This window comes from Pimephales promelas, chromosome 7 (assembly GCF_988280905.1).
Source record: "Pimephales promelas chromosome 7, fPimPro1.hap1.1, whole genome shotgun sequence".
Classification (NCBI taxonomy): Eukaryota; Metazoa; Chordata; class Actinopteri; order Cypriniformes; family Leuciscidae; genus Pimephales; species Pimephales promelas.
Window position 1 is genome coordinate 20,492,399 of NC_142775.1, and position 14,515 is coordinate 20,506,913.

Genomic DNA, 14,515 nt, shown 5'->3' on the forward strand with positions numbered 1-14,515 from the left:
ATGTTGTTTACAAAAATTACAACCGAAGGATTTTCGTTTTTATTGTTGCAGTGCAAACAGTATTTTACAAGCCATTTTTATACAATATAGTTTTAGTACACTATTTAAAAACTTATGAAACTCGTACACTTTACATCAAGTGGAAAATGTCACAGCCCGACGTCGGATTTTTTGTGGGGAAAAGGCAACCCTTGAAACCGGAAGTTGTCATTCTTACAACGCTGCGCGGGAAAGGCGTCTCTGTGTTTGGGTGAAAGCGGGACTGACGCGAAGCAACCGTGTTGAACAATTGTTACGACTATTGTAACTTTAATAGTCAAGGTAACTCTATGAATGTTTACTATATATAATATGCCTTGTGACACTTATATTTTTGTATTAATTGACAATACGTGCTGTTACCGTTAATATTATTCAAGAACTTGTGTTTGTTGAGTTCAGATACGCTGCGGCTGAAGTTAGTTAACAGTTAGCTAATAGAAAGTTACTTTGTTAACGTTACACACAAATATTACTGTTTCACGGTTTGCTATTACTTTTATTAATGGTTCTCACATTTTCATGATTTATGGACATTTAGTCTTCAAGTAAATGTCTAGTGTTGTTTAACTGTTATCTTACTTTATATAAATGTAGCATTGCATTCAACTCCAATGGTTCTAACTCAAGTTAGGAATAGGACAGTGTATTCCTGTTGTGACGTTGTTAAATAAATTCATATTTTGCTTTTCACTATGCGTGTTATCTGTCGTGCTATCATCTTTTACATTCTGTTCATTCCCTCATATTCCTCCTGTCTTTGTCATCATCAAAATATCATTGTCTTTTTGTTATCCACGTCCATCAGGAGTCAGAATGAAGGTGGTAACCTGTGAGATTGCCTGGCATAATAAGGAGCCAGTGTATAGTCTGGATTTCCAGCAGAGCGGTGAGGGAAAGACACAGCGACTGGCTACAGCTGGGGTGGACACCACAGTTAGGGTGAGAGAGAGGCTCTACCTTGAGTTAATGCATCACAATCTTAACTTAACATTGGTGGTGACATATTACAGACTGTAAGATGAGAGCTGCTTTCTTTTAGATGTGGCGTGTGCATAAAGGACCTGATGGGAAAGCGGTCGTTGAGTTTTTGTCTAACTTGGCACGACACACTAAAGCAGTTAACGTAGTGCGTTTCTCACCCACCGCTGAGGTCTTGGCATCTGGAGGGGATGGTAAGTTTAATGTCAGATCAACACTTGACTAAGTTCTGAAATCACCCATAAATGTCTTAATAAAAATATCTGGTTTCTCAAGATGCTGCTATCTTGCTTTGGAAACTGAATGACAATAAGGAGCCTGAACAAACCCAGACCTTTCAGGAAGATGAAGATGCCCAGCTCAATAAAGAGAGCTGGAGTGTGGTAAAGACTCTGAGGTCTGATTTTAATCTCTCCCAATTAAAAGGTCCTTCCTCGGCTCAACTGTCTTTGACTTTAAATTTGGCATGAAATGAAAATTTCATCTCATATATTTTCTAAATGCATGTTATTGATCTTCTTGGGAGCAATTTATCTGTCCATATGTCCTATTGTTTATGTCTTACTTTTTTTCTTGAGTTCATAATTTCTAATCAAAATCTCTTAACTTGATTTTATGGTGAAACAACAGTCTTCTCTCCAGCGACGTATGCTTTCCTTTAGTCCGCTTAAACGCTGCCCCTTTCTTACAAATGACTGCAAGCTCATTCTTAGCTGTTCTGCCTCGATCAATCAATAACCAATGGATAGAACAAATTTTCCGTCCAACATTTTTCGGTTCATCATCCAACGGTTCCTTTATTTATTTATCAGGGACAATGCACAAAATACATTAGTCTTACGAAGAGATGTTTTGTGCCAAAGTTAGCCGAAGCTAATTTTTATCCGCAGTCCCCGGGCAGGTGCACACAATTTATACAACATTACATTACAAAACAACTATCAATAGTAATAAAGGCTACACATACTATTAGTCTATGAAGGTCATATAAAAACAATCAGATGTACAAGATGAGAAAACATATTCAAAAGACCATCTCTACCCATTATAAATATACATTAAGTGTACTGATGCTGACACAGCTGCTTCTCAAGAATGTATTTCTTTAAGTTTTGAGAAAAATGGTTCATCTACAGCTACTTTCATTTTATTGCAATTTTAAAGTTATAATTACTTTTGAAGAAGTTTGTCAAAGCTCATATTGTTGTTTGTGCTTGTTAGGGGACATATTGAGGATGTATATGATATCTCATGGACCAGTGATGGGAATTTGATGGTTTCAGGCTCTGTGGACAACACTGCCATCATGTGGGACATCAACAAGGGTATGAAACTTGAAGTGACAGTATTGTAAAATGTTGATAGTTGTTTAGAAAGCAGAGCTTTATGAAGTTGTTTCATAAAGTTTGCTTCCTAATCTTGCTGTCTAATAAACCTGACATTGTATATTACATATATTGTTGGCTCTGTGATGAATTGCTTTCGTTCCTCTATTGTAAGTTGCTTTGGATAAAGGTGTCTGCTAAATACATAAAATGGTAAATGTATTGAATTTAATGCCTGTTTTGTTTGCAGGTCAGAAGATGTGCATTTTTAATGATCACAAAAGTTATGTGCAAGGAGTAGCATGGGACCCACTTGGGCAGTACATCAGCACATTAAGCTGTGACAGGTTGGTCTGCTGGTTTTAAGGGCTTTTAAATGAATTTCAAGCCATTATAGATTATTATAGACAAGAGTCTTGTGATGAGCATTTTGCAATGAAACCTTTCATGGTTTTACGAACTGACAGCATGTAAAATTTCTGTGCCTTAGGGTAATGCGTGTGTACAGTGCTCACAACAGGAGAAAAGCTTACAGCGTGAGCAAGATGGCATCAGCCGCTTCTACAGATGGAGAGGTGAGTTTCACTAGGATCTTCAGCCAGTCTTTATTTTTATTAAAGGCTGTGTTGCAGGTTATGTACCCATTAATCGACAGTGGTGGTCACTGTCGATAAATCGGTACATAAATCAGTCTACGGGCTAAGATGAGGAAACTCCTCCCTGCGACAGCCGCGAGTAAGTTAGGGTGTGTGCGGCTTAACCATCATTCCACTCTTTAACATGGTAAGCGGCAGTAAAGTGAGGCTACAGTACAAGCAAGCGCCAGCGTCTTTCATATCCGGGGTGTGGGGACATTCCGGTTTTACCGTTGATTATAATACCGCGGAAGAAGAAAAAAAAAAACGGTAAACAAAAAAAATGACTGTGTGCAAGCATTGTTACACGTGTAGCCTACTTAACAGGAAACCTCAAAATACAGGAATAGATAGCTGACCTAAGTGAAATTGCACTTTCCATTCTGAATGAAGGACACCTACTGGATTACTGTAAAGGTTAGTTAAGATTGTTTATTTATGTTTACTGAAGTTGAAGTATGTTTTTATTTGAAATGGTCAATTTATGTTCACGTTTTCATCTTTTTCGCACACTTAAATTTATATTAACATGTTTGCTGCATTTATAAAATGTGTGCGCCTCTTACTCACGCTGATTGCTATTTGATTGTGTCAAAAACGTCATTGTTCAGTAAAAATTTTTCGGCCTTCACTTATTTGGCCAAACACCGAGAGTGCTTTTATTTTTGTTGTTGCTTTTTTTTTTCGAACGAACATTCGGTGCATCCCTAATTGGCTCAAACAGTGCTGACCAGGAGAGACACTGTGCCATGAACAAACAAGTTATAGAAGGCTTTTCAGTCCACAAATCATCAATGTTCAGCATGGATTTAATGTAGTAATGCTAGCTGTAACCATGTTTTTTTTTTTCTTTTTTTTTTCCAATTGTCTTTTTATTGATTATTAACATAAGAGAGAGAAGAGAAAAAAAATAACTAAAATAAAAAACAATAATAATAATAAAATGCAGCAAATTAAATCAAATCAGTTCATGGTCACATTTCATCCTTTGTAAATGTTATGTAAACATGCCAAACCCTGTCATGACATGGTAGTGCCAGAGGTCCAGAAGTGTTCCCATATCCTTCGGAAGGCATCCCCTTTGTTTTTTAGGGCGTATGTGTGTTGTTCCAGTCTTAAGTCAAATGTTTTTGTATTATTCATTTCAGGGTTTTCGCAACCTTTTGATAGTGAAATTCACACAAGCTCAACACAATGTTATTTGTAATATGATAAATATTATTTGTTACATTTTCAAAGATTATCTTAATATTATTATAATTCACGCTTTTTCTTTTGAATTAATATATAGAATGAAATCGCTATTATAAAATATCAAATACTTTTGTCAAAGTTTGGCAATTTGTTTTGAAGTAGGAATGAAGGTATGAAAAAGGATTTTTTTTTTGTTTGTTTGTTTTGTTTTTAGTAAATAGTTTCTTAAATGTGTTTTTAAATCGTAATGACTTTTGTGCAGGTGAAGAACTACAAAATGTTCCATGATGACAGCATGAGATCATTCTTCAGACGTCTCACCTTCACACCAGATGGGTCATTCCTCCTTGCACCAGGTACACTTTCTTTAAAACACTATCATCTAAAAATACATACTGTATAATGTGTCAAAATGCATATGCCCAGTGTTGTCCATTTACATGTACTTTCCTAGTGTGGTTATGGAATAATTGTATTTATTTTTAGCTGGGTGTGTCGAGGCTGGAGAGAATGTCACAAACACCACATATGTGTTCTCCAGAAGAAGCTTTAAGAGGTTTGTGTCCTAAATGTCTATGGTCAATTGTAAACCTATGCGTTAATCACATGTACAGTACAATCACATATACACATATAGAGTCATTTTTAATTATTTTTAATATTTTTATTTTAAAGTATGCATTAAATGTATCAAAACAACATGCTTTATGTGAATAAATTGCATTTTAAAATGCATTAAAATAGAAAAGTTATTTTAAATTGTAACAGTGTTTCACCATATTATTGTTGTTGTTTTCTTAAATGCAGCCTTGAGCATAAAAGATTTCTTTAAAAAATGTTTTAAAAACCTTATCAACTTCAAATGTTTGAAAAGAAGTGTAAACTCTAAATCTTAAAAAAAAAACTGCATGAAAGATTTGTGGTTCCAGTTATTTAAAGAATAATCCATTTTTAATAACCAGCCCAAATGCTGACACAGTCAACTTTAAATGTTTGTTTGTTTATCAGGCCCATTGCTCATCTGCCCTGTCCATCTAAAGCAACCCTGGCTGTGCGCTGCAGCCCAGTGTATTTTGAGCTGAAGACAAAGAGAAATGAAGGTACAAACAACAGCCCTACCTTGCATATACCAAATTGACTTCTTTTTCATGGCTTAAATTGTCAAATACACACAAACTATTTCAAAATGCCTGTCTTTTGGTGAGTAGATTCAGGTAGATACAATCAGTGTTGGAATGTAAATAGTTGAAAGAAAACCCATGTTGTGTAACAGTATATTGGATCTGTGTATGAGCAGTCTAATAAACCTGCTGCTGTCTGTTAGTCGAACAAAAGACTGAATTACTTTTGTAACTAGCCATTGCAACAATGATCCAAGTTATCAAAAAAATGAGTTAATAACAAATTATCTGTATGACCGTTTTCCCCCTTGGTATCTCAAATGGTATACAATATATATTTCGATACAATATTGAAATATTTTTCAAGGTATGATATTGAAGTTGGAAATTTCAGAATCGTGACAAGACTACTCTCTTTGTCCTACAGATGGTTCTCTGAAGCCGGTGTCAAACACGTTTAATCTGCCATATCGGCTGGTGTTTGCGGTTGCATCAGAAGACTCTATCTTCTTTTACGACACACAACAGACGATGCCGTTCGGATACGTTTCCAACATTCACTACCACACACTGAGTGATCTGAGCTGGTAAGACACATAAACGTAAATAGATGTTGTGTTAATGCGTTGGGCCTGTGTTTTTTCAATGACTTGAGTTGTGCTTATTCTACGCTATGACAGAGGGGGAAGATTCTTCTGTCCACAAAATGCATTCCAATCTAGTTGACATTTTTTGTGTCTGGTAACTAGAGGCCAACCGATATGGATTTTTGGGGGCCGATACCGATAAAAAAGCCAGATACCGTTATATCGGCCTATATTATTTGTGTATATTATAATACAGTAGCAATATTATAGTTTAAATATTATTATGTATGTATACTATAGTACAGTACCAGTGAAAGGTTTGGACACACTTTCCTATTGGTGTGTACAAACTTTTGATGGGTACTGTGTATAGAATACACGGTATAAACAACAGAATAAATATATAAATGTTTTGCAGTGATCCCTTAAATGTAGTGCTCAAACACACTCACAAAGATATGTAATGGAGACAGGGTGAATGATAGAATGTGAATGATACATTTGAGCTGTAACCAAACTAGTTTGCATTGCATGTTGTATTACAAATACTGTTGCATAATCTTCACTAACGACTTTGTCTTTTAATTTAGTCACGATATATAAAACATAACTTGTATCAATAAATATATCAAAAGTGTCACTGACAACCTTATCTTCTATTTTAGTCTTAATTCCTCTAATTGCTATATGTGGAGAAAGAACTCTCTTTACTAAGTACTAAAGTAAAATTAATAATATAATGAAAACGTTGTTAATTACATATGTACAGTACTTTAATACTATTTTTAAATTGGTAAGCAAAATGTATTAAACGTGATTCATAGTGTTCTAATTATTTAAATTATTGCTTGTGTAACGTGCGGTCATTATTGCTCACGTCGCAACAGCTGTTGACCCTAGACGTGAAAAAGCGCTCGCGCAGCGCCTTTTAATCGATGTTTCAACCAATTGCGTGGATTTAATAAGTAAATATAGCAGACAATATAATCAGGACTTATGTATATATATATTATGTTTATATTATTTATATAATAGGAACTTAACTATTGTTATATTTTGATTAATTTGTTTTAAATAGTTAAAACATTTTTTTGTTGTTTTTATTTATTTATATTTCCAATCTTGGCCTTTTGCCGCTTTATAAATAAGTTGAAGAGTGGGAGATTTGCAATGATTGATAAATGCCACCAAAACCTATTTCTCATTAGTCACAGATGCATACCTTACTGGAGAGAGTAGCCTGAAACACTCCTGTCCATTTATAAATGGTCTTTGTCTATAATGAAATCTAATTGACCAACAAATGCTATGTTCAATTTATAGAAATGCAGACATCAAGTGTCTTGAATCATTTTGATAATAGCAGTCATTCACTAACATTTGTTGTTATGCACATTGTTCCACAGGTCTCGTGATGGCTCCTTCTTGGCAGTGTCTTCCACTGACGGCTACTGTTCATTCGTGTCATTTGAAGAGGGGGAGCTGGGCACCCCATTGAAGGAGCGACCTCCACTGGAGATGGTGACCCCATCCTCTACCAATGAGAAGAAGGGAAAGAGACACTCAGCCAATGGCAGGACTTCTTCCCCAGTGCCTCGCCAGGGCAACATACCTGTCGTACAGGAAAAGGAGAAAGAGGGATCAACTGGCCCTGCATCCTCAATGACCCCCAGCGTATCTGGGTCAGAAGAGAAACGCACACCGCAAGGGAAAACCAAACCTCAGCCCAGGAGGATCACACTCAACACCCTGGAGGGCTGGGGCAAACCCAGCACCCCCAAATCCCCAGCAGCTGCTGCCAGTACAGCTCCCAGCACACCCAAATCTGCTCCCTCTACCCCTGGATCCAGCAAAGGACCTCTTACACCTCATACAGCCCCCAGCACTCCTCTTGGACCCCTCAACTCCAAAAGTACCACAACTCCTAAAGGACCCACTCCTAGGTAGGGTGGCACATCTGTGGTGTGATATGATGTAACATTGTGTTTTAACCATACCACCATTTCAAATTAGAGTGTGGTAGTGTTTTGTTTTTTTATTGTCATGGCAACCCATAAATATATCCCTTTAGATTATAGATTTAATTTTACAGATGAATCCATGATTTTAGCAGTAAAGATAATGTTCACAATAGATCAAATATGTACTTCTCTTGCAGACGAATTTCACTGACTCCAGTTGTACCCAGATCTCCCAATCCCTTTATCTCCCCATCTTCCACTGAGAAAGCCAAGCATGGTTAGTAGAGACATTTATTGCATGCTTTTAATATTTGTTTGTTTGTTTTAAGCTTTCTTTTATAATGTTTTTTTTTTCTTCCTAATATTTGCTTAAATTTTCTTAAATTGTGTTTAAATGGTCTGTAATACTTTTATTACAGAGAGACCATCTCCTCCCAGTGACCCAGCATGCAATCCTCCTGAGTCCAAGAGGTCCAAGACTGATGTTCTCAATGGTTCTGCCCAGAGCAGTGAACACAAAGTGGGCACAGAACCCAGCACCACACCCCAGGAACCATAGGCACTGAACATGGTTCTTTGTGCATCTTTATTAGCACTCACATCCTCAGAAATGAAATGTACTCATAAATTAGTAACTTAAAACTCCTGATCTCTCATAGACATGGAGTGTCAGATATGGACTTTCTGAAGCTCATTTTCACTTCTTTTTCAATGCTTTTCTATTTTCTATGAATAAGTGTGTATGTTCTTTAAGAGGGAAATGCATTGAATTATTCTTAAAAACAACCGTCTCCCTCTTGGCTTAAATTCCTTTTAAATTTAGGACAGGAATGTTTTACTGTTGGACCATTGGTTTAAATTTTCTTCATAAAGAGTTCTTAAGAATGTGGAAGTGAATTGTCTTTGAAGTACAAAATGTTAAGATATAATCGATTGTCATGTTTTGCAAGATTTTTTTGAGCATTTTGTGGGTCTTTAAAAAAAAAAGTACTAAATGATTTTCCTGGATTGGATAGTTTGTGACTGCTTTTTGCTGCATTCAACATTTGAAATGGAGTTTTATAGAATATGAAAATGCCATCAAAAGTCTATATTATATTAAATGATGCTATTATACAAGTTATATTTTATTATCTTTAACAGTAGCAAACTGTGTGTTAAGGGAAGTATATGAACAGAAGTTCTGTATCACATATGCAAACACAATGTATATCCTAATAAGTAAACAGATTAAGTTTGTAGTTTTTGATTTTATACTACACACATGCATTTGTTAAATTGAGTAAGCGAAATCATACCAAGTGAACTGATCTTTGCGGGGAAATTACAGTAAATTGTTTTACACTGCCTATACTTTTGTCTTTCCCCATTTAAAACCAATTTTAGTATTCTGTTTCATATAAAAACCAAATGTTTAAATCAAAAGCATTTTAAGTTAGGGTTAGGGTAATATTAACTCATTTTATATTAAACCACTGACAGAGGAAGTAACTGATATTGATTATGTCAAGGGTTGGGATATAGGCAAATCAACTGTCAATTCTTGAATTACGTAAATATCATCTGATTGATTCAACAAGTCAAACGAAAGATTGTTTGAGATGAGCAAAATCTGCGCAGAACGGATTAGTGAGAGATGCATGCCGGTTAGAAATGTGTCCGAGTGCGGTCCGCTTTGCTCTGATGACATGCCGACGAATGTCAAAAAAGAAAAACTGTAAACGAATATTGGACGACTTGCAAGAAGAAATGGTGCTTATAGCGTATGAATTGCTTTTTAAACCAGGGACACACCAAGCCTGCGGTCAGCCGCAGATAATCAGGACTTTACCTGGCATTAACGCAAGGGGAGAAATTAATACAAAAAGCACCCCGAATATCTTGTAGTAGTAGGACTATGTACCCAGCATAAGTGATACGTTTTAGAATGCCATGGAGTTCAGCAATAAGGGTGTCTCTGAAAACAGACATGAACAGACCAAAAGTGTCCAGCTGAAATTCAAGACGTGAGTTGGTTGACATGATTACACAGAGGACAGCAACAACCTTTTGAAGGTGAACTCAAGAATATTAGCAGGCCAAGCTTTTGTGGATTCTATTCGGGTTGCAGAGAGGTTGGGGCAAGAGCAGTACAAATTCTTTGTTGGAGAGAGAATCCAGGGCACAAAACGCATCATTGCCCCTTTGAAGAGGAAAAAGTGCCCTCTTTTTAAAACAGTTCCGATAAGAGACATGCCACAGACATGTTGTCCGAGCGGACTAGAACATGGTGGCCCCTTAAAAGTGGGAGGAAGCGTTTCAGTGCGTTCTCGACCGCTATCATCTCCAGACAGTTTATATGAAGGCAATTCTCCTGGTCTGACCACAGGCCAAAGACCGGTCTGCCCTTGAAAAGAGTGCCCCGATCTAAGTTTGAGGCATCCGTCGAGATAACCTGTCGGTGTGAGACAGCTCCCATTGTCGCTCCCCGCTGGTACCAGCCGGCCGTTAGCAAGGGTCTCATTGTTGAAACACAGCTCTGAGTTACTCTGATTTTAATGCCACCGGACGCCCAGGCTCGGTGAGGCACTCGAGCGTTCAACCAGCGTTACAGCGGGTGCATGCGCAGTAAGCACTGCTGCAGCTGAAGCCATATATCCTAGCATCCTCAAGTGGGGCTTGACCATCTTTTCCTCCTTCGATCTGCTTAGAGGACTTCACCTGCTTAGGGATCAGGCTTCAACACAATCTTAGGCTGGGGTCCCCGCGGGGGAGGAGGAGGCCTGTGATGGCTGGCCGAGCGTGATCTAGGGCGGGCGCCATATCGTTGCTGCAAAGACTGAGGCTGAGCTGGACGCTGGGCGGAGCTTCATGCAGGCTGATCCCGAGGGCGGCATGCAGCAGAGCTCGATCTACGAGGCAGGAAAAGATTCTTAGCCTATGTGGTTTTTGTACCTCCGAGTAAAGCAGTCCACGGTCCCGCTAACCGCTGGGCCGAAGAGGCCAGTGGGGGAGAGTGGCGCGTTGAGGAACACAGCCCGCTCGGATTCCCTCATGTCGGTCAGCATCAACCAGAGTTGCCTTTCTGCAACAGTCAGAGAAGACATGCACCTTCCAAGAGCCTGGGCAGCTGATTTAGTAGCACAAAGGGAGTGGTCCGTCGAGCTGTGCAAATCAGTAATGGAGGCAGGATCCGAGCTCTTCTCACCTAGCTCACTGAGGTGATCGGCTTAGAGGATCTGTAAGACTTCCATGGAGTGCAAGGCTAAAGCAGCTTTTTCGGCGGTGGCGAAAGCGTGGTCGACAAGGGTTGATGTAGTCCTGCAGGCTTTAGACGGGAGGGCAGCCTTTGAATGCCGTCCAGAGGGCGGTCAAAGGTGCACTGCAACTGCTTCTTCCACTGAGGGGATGGAATTATACCTCTTCTCGACGAAGCCGTCAACATATGAAAGCGTCAAGGAGTCATGAGAGTGGACTCTCGCGGGGAAAGGAGCACTGGAAAGCTCCAACGCTGAGCTTTGGAAAGCTCAGCCTGGAGAAAATTGCCGTCAAGCCTGTTCAGCGCAGGCTCTTCAGGCAGCAGAAGCTCTGTGTACAGCCGGCCTTCATGTCACCAGCTTCATCCCCTGAAGAGGCGGCAGCACGGGTGGGAACCAGCGGCTGCGCGTCTGAGTGGAGGGGTGGGGATGGAGAGAAAGAAGCAAGAGGGAAGGGTTCCGGTGAGCTCCTGGGCGCCACATTGGTCTCCTGTGGCCTCTGGGAGCGGCTCTTCTTCCTGCACGGCAGAGACAGGTGGAGCGGCAGCGTTATTGTCGAAGATCTCAAGTTAAAGCCGCAGGGTTGAGATTGAAAGATCTTCGCACTCAGGACAGCCGCCTAAAGAAAGTGCCCATCAGAGAGCTGGTGAGTCTCCATTGCTGAGCGCGGCTTGGCACGAGCAGCAGGTGGAGTGAGGCATTTTGATAAAAACGCCTTGCGCTCTTTTAGATACAAAGTGTGTGTGCCGCAGCGGCGAGCACACATAGAGGATACTTTGTTGCCGGATAGTGTAGCAGGCACAGATTGCTGAAGACGGCGAAGACGCCGGCTTCTCCAGACGATTCCTAAGCTTGCTGGTTGCTTGTTTCTATGATTTGCTGTCTGCTGCACTGTATTGACAATAAATACAAAATTAAGGATAACTTTTTGGCATCAGATCTCGGGAAAAGATGACTTTACCTGTAGCATAAGCAACTTATGCAATATGAGAGAACCTCTCGTAAGAGAACAAAAGGTTTAAACTTTTTAAACTATGCACAACATGCATGCAGTAAAGTCTAGCAAAGGTTCTGATACTGTGATTTCCTTCTCACGTACCTGAATTTACCATTAACTATCCTCCTGAACAGTTTATAGTGTTGTATATGGTATTGTAATCCTTGATCCACAAAACATAGGGATAGGCCACATTTTTAGTGTTATCATGTTTGGTTCAGGAGATATGATACAAAATACATGATGTTATGGCAGAAAGTAAAATGGCTGAGAGTTTACTACTGCGAAATTTTTTTTTTTATTTTTTTTTTTTTGCGATGGCTCCATTTCTGAAAATGTGCAGGACCCCAAACTGTACAAGAGTACCAAGTTTTGTGCTTTTATGAAAAAATGAACATACTGTATATCCTCAAATTTTGCACATATCACCTGGACTCAACCCATTTATCCACACACAACTACTAAACACAGTAAATGTAACGCAAAAGTAATGTGAAAGCAACTATTTCTTGTTGGAAACAATCCTTCTGAAGAGAGTCACGTTTAGGGAATTAATGATAAATAGTTCTAAACAAATGTTTCATTGAACAGTGACATTAAAAACTGAGAAATGGTCTCTGTAATGTAGTTTGATGGTGTAGCCTACTCTTAAACCTTGGCAGGATTAGATGTGCAACCAAATTTATCATGAAAGATCATGTCATCCACAGCAGTATATTGGAAACCTATGGCAGAGCCAACAATGAGCTGAACCGTCATTGGTTAGTTGAATCATCCTGTATCGTTATCAACAAGCATGAACATAAACATGGCAAAGCACATTACAAGCTATAATGTTTTTTCCCAGATTTGATCTGGTAGAACAATATTTAATTGTTTTCCTTTCATATTATTAGAGAAAAGACAATAAATTAGTTTGACACCTTTATGAAGTTTCAGCATATAGCCTACCAGCAATGTTCCTGTATTACAAGCCGTCCTGTAATGACATAGTGCGACTTTGTGAAAGCTATTGTTGTTTGGATTATGAATCTTCTTTAGAATTCCACCAGTAATCCTGCACTGATTCTTGACAATCGATACATTCTATTTTCGTTTCCTTTTCTTCTTTCAGTACCTCCAAGTACTGTTTAATTTTCTGTGACGGTTGCTATTGTCCCTTGTATTTTTTCAAAGATGTTTCACCAGTCACTGTTTTATCACTGTTACTTGCTCTACGGAGAGGAAACCTTTACTTGAATCAAATTACCACAATTTAAACTTCCCTTAACTAAACAGTACCATTTCCCAAAAATGTTACATACACTTAAAACCGTTTAGGGAAATAGGAAACTTCAGCACATCATGCAAGGAAAATAGTTGAATAAGGCTATGGTGCAAGGAAAATATCAATGGCCTCGTTGGTCAGTTATGATGCATGTATTAGTTTATTTTACCCTCTGCGTTCATTTGGCTATATATATATATATATATATATATATATATATATATATATATATATATATACAGATTTGAACAAAAATGCAAAGCTATTGCACATGCATTAATAAATAATAACCTTAACTATCACATAATCTATCAACTAATAATGCAGACAAATACGAGAATCGTATCAATGAAGGGCTAAAATAAAAACGAGTCAAAGCGAAACAATATTTTCGCATTTTTGACCTTTTTCATATTGATAAACTAGACACTAAGTAAGGTAACGCTGACGTCAACAACCTATCTTCGTGTAGGGAAAAAGTAGGGAAAACAGTCCGGTGAGTGACAGCTTCAATGACCAATGGCGTTGTCTGCAGTCGATGTTCTTTAAAGAATCCGCCAATATGCGTCGAGGAAGGGAGGGGGTGAGGCAATTGGGCGTCGAGGCGAAGTTAGGTTGACGAATGGCAACCAAAAGAGGACTACGAGTTAAAAATTGGATTATTTGATCATCTGACTGGCTTTATCGTTACATGAACGGACGCGGAGCACGTTAATGTAAAACCGCGGATGATATTTTTGATTTTGGAGGCCGCCGTTCCGTTTGGATGTGTTTCGGGAAGACCCCCGCGTATCGCGCATAGGTCGCGCGACAGATTAGCTGCGGCGTGCTTAGACCGAGTTCAAGAAATCACAAGTTGCACGCGCGAGAGGAAGACCCTTCCGCGCGATTGTTATTGCTACCCGCCGAGAAATTCGGACGTTCGGATCTCCTGTTATGACGTAGTTGGCGTTTCGTGACAGACATTCATCTACAGTTACCTCTGATGAAAGAGGCCCTTAAAGTACCTGCCTAAATAATAATTATTTAATATCAGTGGATGGCAGCCATACATATTTGACAGATGAGACATTTTAAATCGATTGATTTTTGTGTTTAGTTTAGTTCCATGGGACAACCGGGCTATTGAAGAACTTACCATCCATGTTTCGGATTTTTAATCCAGAATTTAT

General features: G+C 38.8%; 1 protein-coding gene across 1 annotated transcript; it reads left to right on the plus strand.

Annotated features, from left to right (window-relative positions):
* Positions 1–163: 163 nt before the first annotated feature.
* Positions 164–8,851, plus strand: chaf1b (chromatin assembly factor 1, subunit B). Its single transcript, XM_039656007.2, has 14 exons — positions 164–321; positions 848–981; positions 1,082–1,214; positions 1,297–1,417; positions 2,242–2,345; positions 2,596–2,692; positions 2,836–2,920; positions 4,437–4,530; positions 4,661–4,730; positions 5,183–5,274; positions 5,723–5,882; positions 7,289–7,825; positions 8,041–8,120; positions 8,263–8,851. The coding sequence occupies exons 2-14, from the start codon at positions 856–858 to the stop codon at positions 8,400–8,402; spliced, it is 1,839 nt and encodes a 612-aa protein (XP_039511941.2). The 5' UTR covers positions 164–321; positions 848–855; the 3' UTR covers positions 8,403–8,851.
* Positions 8,852–14,515: the final 5,664 nt, after the last annotated feature.

Bases quoted from the DNA above. Each gene is read 5' to 3' on its own strand.
- chaf1b (XM_039656007.2), top strand. From the start codon at position 856: ATGAAGGTGGTAACCTGTGAGATTGCCTGGCATAATAAGGAGCCAGTG. The intron at 2,346-2,595 runs GTATGAAACTTG...TTTTGTTTGCAG, and splicing joins CATGTGGGACATCAACAAGG to GTCAGAAGATGTGCATTTTT. The intron at 2,693-2,835 runs GTTGGTCTGCTG...TCTGTGCCTTAG, and splicing joins AGCACATTAAGCTGTGACAG to GGTAATGCGTGTGTACAGTG.